The 4,254-nt window shown below is 44.6% G+C and overlaps 1 protein-coding gene across 1 annotated transcript; it reads left to right on the forward strand.

Annotated features, from left to right (window-relative positions):
• Window positions 1-358: 358 nt before the first annotated feature.
• On the forward strand, window positions 359-3,674 carry LOC126456412 (cuticle protein 18.6-like). The gene is made up of 3 exons (XM_050092164.1): window positions 359-400; window positions 3,017-3,139; window positions 3,317-3,674. The coding sequence occupies exons 1-3, from the start codon at window positions 359-361 to the stop codon at window positions 3,611-3,613; spliced, it is 462 nt and encodes a 153-aa protein (XP_049948121.1). The 3' UTR covers window positions 3,614-3,674.
• The last annotated feature ends 580 nt before the right edge of the window (window positions 3,675-4,254 follow it).

The raw sequence follows: 4,254 nt of genomic DNA on the forward strand, positions 1-4,254 counted from the left end.
TCTTCACTGTTATTGATGGTGATCTATATGCGAGGACCTACGAGAGTGAATGAACAGTTTTTTTTCTGTTAGGTGATAAGCTATTTACGGAAAACCAATCAATATTTTTCTAAATAATTCATTTACTGCTTTATGTGTTATTGCATTTTATTGCGCTTGAGTATTATGCTTACATCATCAAAAAATAATACTCTCTTTGCTCTACAAGTTAAGGGGAAAGTCAGTTTATATAATAGCATGAACGGGAGGAGACCAAATATTCAGCTATGCAGAACACCAGTGGCAGTCAGAGCAAACTGTGCTGGACTGTGTGATTCTCTGTGACTTGTATTGCCATGCGTCAGCATAACAGCCCACAATGGCGTTCTGCATCGCCGCTGATGTGGTGACACCTCATATGGTAAGCACCAAACACGGCTGATGCTAGCTTTTACGGTATGTTTTGTATCCGTATCACCGTATCATCTGTCACAATCTCCGCGGGGAGATTTTAATGTAGATGTAGTCGCTGTGCCTCATGTGATTTCATGGGCTCGAAGATCCCATAAGTTAGAAGTATGATATTGAAAACTATTTTTAGCAATTATTCTTATTGTTGTCGATAACTGACGTCTATGGAAACTGGAGAAAACCAAAGAAATCAATTAAGGAACAAAAACAAGGCCAAATTTTAATGCGTGATTTTTAGAATAAAGCAGCATAGGAAATCTCCACAAAACTTGAATGTCAAAGGTATTAGCAAATTTGAAAACGGTAGAAGACTCGGAAGAAGAATAGGGAAACTTTAAAAAGAAGCTGTGACAAACATAGCTAATGAGGTCCTGGAGGAGGAAAGGACATATAGAAATCGTAGGGGACTAAGGCTTTGGGCTCAAGAAATGTAAACGGCAGTTAAAGAAAAAACAAGCTTTCAATACCTCGAATGAAAACTATAATGAATATAAATAAAAGAGAAATAATGCGGAACATATAACACGGAAAGTTCAAGCTGGATCATGGGAACATTTTATTAAAACATGATTTACACGGTGGACAAACAGTCGCTTATAAAATGACGAAAACACTCAGTAGACAAGACAAGGATCACACAGATGTAAGTAATATAGGAGAGAAGGAAGGGGCATGTCATTATAAAAATTGAGCCATGATGACAGCGTAACCCAGACCTTGACCGAACTAAATGACACAAAAAGCCTGGACGATATTTCTGTGAGAAGACCGACAGGAGAAAGAGGTTTCTAAGAAAGCAGGCACGACGTACAAGAGAAGATCGTAAAAGATAAAAATGAAAGATTTAGGAAATATAAACAAATCAAAAAAGGAAACGAAAGCCAATGGGAGAAAATAGAGGAAACATAGACTGTATGGATGCAGAAAGACTCCCGGTAAAGGCTGTCATTCATAAATGCCCTGGAAGAAGAGCATACAAGAGATGGAGTACTGTAGTAGACGATTCGCTTAGTACATGATGCGAAGAACTCATTTCCTCGTACATGAAATTTCTGGTGCTGTAATGCCATGCAGCAGAATCTCAACAAGTACTTTTTTTAATTAAAACTGACTGCTACGCTTAATCTGAATTTTTACCGTGTTTTCCAGTTGCCTTGAATACAAAGCAAAACAATTGCTGTGCTGTTTAAGCCTTTTATGATTAACGCTATAGCGACTTTGCGTTCTATCCATCAGTCATATTCGCCGCTAACGTTTTGCAATGTGGAAAGCTTACGCGCGACAAGTGAGACAGGGGTCAGGTTCTTGATCGGTGAATGGCAAAAATTTCTGCGCCACAGGGGGGACCAGGCGGTGCCGGCTGCGGCCTATATAAGCTGTCGCCGGCGGCCCAGCAGGCATACAGTAATCGAACACAGCAGCGGCAGCAACATGGTGTGCAAGGTGAGACAACCGGTAGAGCAGCAGCTCTCTCTCGTGTTTGCCCGGGGTGCGGCGCGAGGATGGGGAATGCGTCACCCAGTCCTCGTGCGTCTGTCTTGAGGAGATATTGATGAGTCGCAGTAATGATGCTTAGCAGTAATGTAGTGGCTTGATGATAGTACCAAATACATGTACTGTAGAGGCAGGGGAAGTTATTGAATTACAATACCAGTAAAGAAATACTCTACATCGTATATTTGAGTTCTCTGCTCAATGCAGCCTTTTTATCGAGAGGTGTTTGTCTGACTCGATGATGGAGTATGAAAGACAGGGAGAGGCTGTGAACCATGTGGATACAGTTTTGCCTAATATTTTCCATACCATAAATTTGGTTATTCGATATTCATTATGATCTATATCATGTTGTACATAAAGAGGCATTCTCATAATCTACTTCCCCTTCATTCACATAGCGAATAAAATATTCCAGTAAAGTAGTGCATTATCAGAGTACGTGAGATCAATGTATATAAACAGTACCTGTCGAAAGAAGAATTGCTGTTAATGTTTGCTTTTCGAGTAAAATCTAAGAAAATGTATGCATTGAAGTACAATAGCAGCTTTAGTATAGTCATGGGGATGTTTGCTTTTCGAGTAAAATCTAAAAAAATGTATGCATTGAAGTACAATAGCAGCTTTAGTATAGTCATGGGGGACAATTTTTGTGTCTTTGTTCTGGTCGATCTGGACCTCTTCAGCTGGTAAAATGCCCCCACATTTATTTTGCTTCATTAACTGGAAATAACCCACTTAGATGTTTTGCATATTTCCCTGCTCTATTTGTACGCTCGGTAGCTGCACAGCAAAATCTGTGCAGAGGTGGAAGCCAAATGGCTAGTCATAACCATGAATTGTTACTTAACACGTAGAATACAGATTTATAATCAATGTAAACGTTGTAAGATAAAGTGAATGCCACAATTTTCATCAAAGAAGACAGTTCACCAACCGTGCTCTCAAAGACATTCGTACAGAGGAGGTTACAGAAATGTGTAAAAATAGACTGTCATGCCGTTAGCAGACAATACATTCGAAGCTGTAGTGTTCGTAACCATGATAAAACAGTGTTCTCTTTCTCCGGCAGTTGATCGTCCTGTCCGTGGTGGTGGCCGTGGCAAGCGCCGGCTACCTGGGCGCCCCCGCCGTCTACGCCCCTGGCGCACCTCTGGCTGCCCGAGGTTACGCTGCTCCCGCCTACGCCGCCCCCATCGCTCGTTACGCCGCCCCCGTCGCTAGGGCCTACGCCGCTCCCGTAGCCAGGGCCTACGCCCCAGCTGTCGCCGCCGCCCCCGCCGCCGTCGCTGCCGAGTACGACCCGCACCCCGAGTACAGCTTTGCGTACAACGTGCAGGACGCCCTCACCGGTGACTCCAAGACCCAGCACGAGAGCCGCAGCGGCGACGTCGTCCAGGGCAGCTACAGCCTGGCCGAACCCGACGGCTCCATCCGCACCGTCGACTACACGGCTGATCCCGTCAACGGCTTCAACGCCGTCGTGCACAAGGAGGCCGGCGCCCACCCCGCCGCCGCCGCCCCCGTCGCCGTCGCCCACGCCCCCGTGGCCGTCGCCGCCCCCGCCAGGGCTTACGCCGCTCCCATTGCCAGGGCTGCCTACGCCGCTCCCATCGCTAGGGCTGCCTACGCCCCCGCCCTGGCCTACGGTGGTGCCTACCACGGTTAAGGACTGACATGGACCAACCAATCTCTCACTCTCATTTTGTACAAATACCTGTACCCATTAATGCACATCAATATATAAGTGTATAATCAATTTTTTCCCATTATTTTGTCTGTACTACCACCATTCCTAGCACAGAAACATTTTGAACGTGAGCATTGAATCATACTTCTTCTAAAAACTATCTTTAATGTTTGAACAAAGGCCCAGTGCGAGGTGTGTGAGAAAAGTAATGAGACTGATTTTTTTATCTACCATAACTGTTTTTTTTTTCAAGCATCAGTATTGTCTCCATCAAGGTACTATCCTTTGGCAGTTGAGTCGTAGCTCCCAGTCTTGGTAGCGGTACTGGAAAGCTTCAACTGGTAGGGCCTTTAACATGGCGGTCACATTCCTCTGAATGCTCTCCAGAGTCCCAAAACGATGTCCTGTAAAAGATTGTGCAATCTCGGGAAAAGAAAAAAAAAGCTCACAAGGACTCAGATCATGAGAATAGGAGGGCTATGGAACAATGGGAATGACTTCTGAGGTCAAATATTCCGTGACAGAAGTGGCCATGTGACATGGGGAGTTGCCATGATGCAGCATCCATTTGTCTGCAATGCCCGGTTCAAATGGTTCAGATGGCTCTGAGCACTATGGGA

The sequence above is a fragment of the Schistocerca serialis genome, chromosome 2 (assembly GCF_023864345.2).
Source record: "Schistocerca serialis cubense isolate TAMUIC-IGC-003099 chromosome 2, iqSchSeri2.2, whole genome shotgun sequence".
Classification (NCBI taxonomy): domain Eukaryota; kingdom Metazoa; phylum Arthropoda; class Insecta; order Orthoptera; family Acrididae; genus Schistocerca; species Schistocerca serialis.

Coding starts and splice junctions, on each gene's coding strand:
- LOC126456412 (XM_050092164.1), top strand. CDS start 359: ATGGCGTTCTGCATCGCCGCTGATGTGGTGACACCTCATATG. Junction 401..3,016: donor ATGTGGTGACACCTCATATG/GTAAGCACCAAA, acceptor TTTCTCCGGCAG/TTGATCGTCCTGTCCGTGGT. Junction 3,140..3,316: donor CTCCCGCCTACGCCGCCCCC/ATCGCTCGTTAC, acceptor AAGACCCAGCAC/GAGAGCCGCAGCGGCGACGT.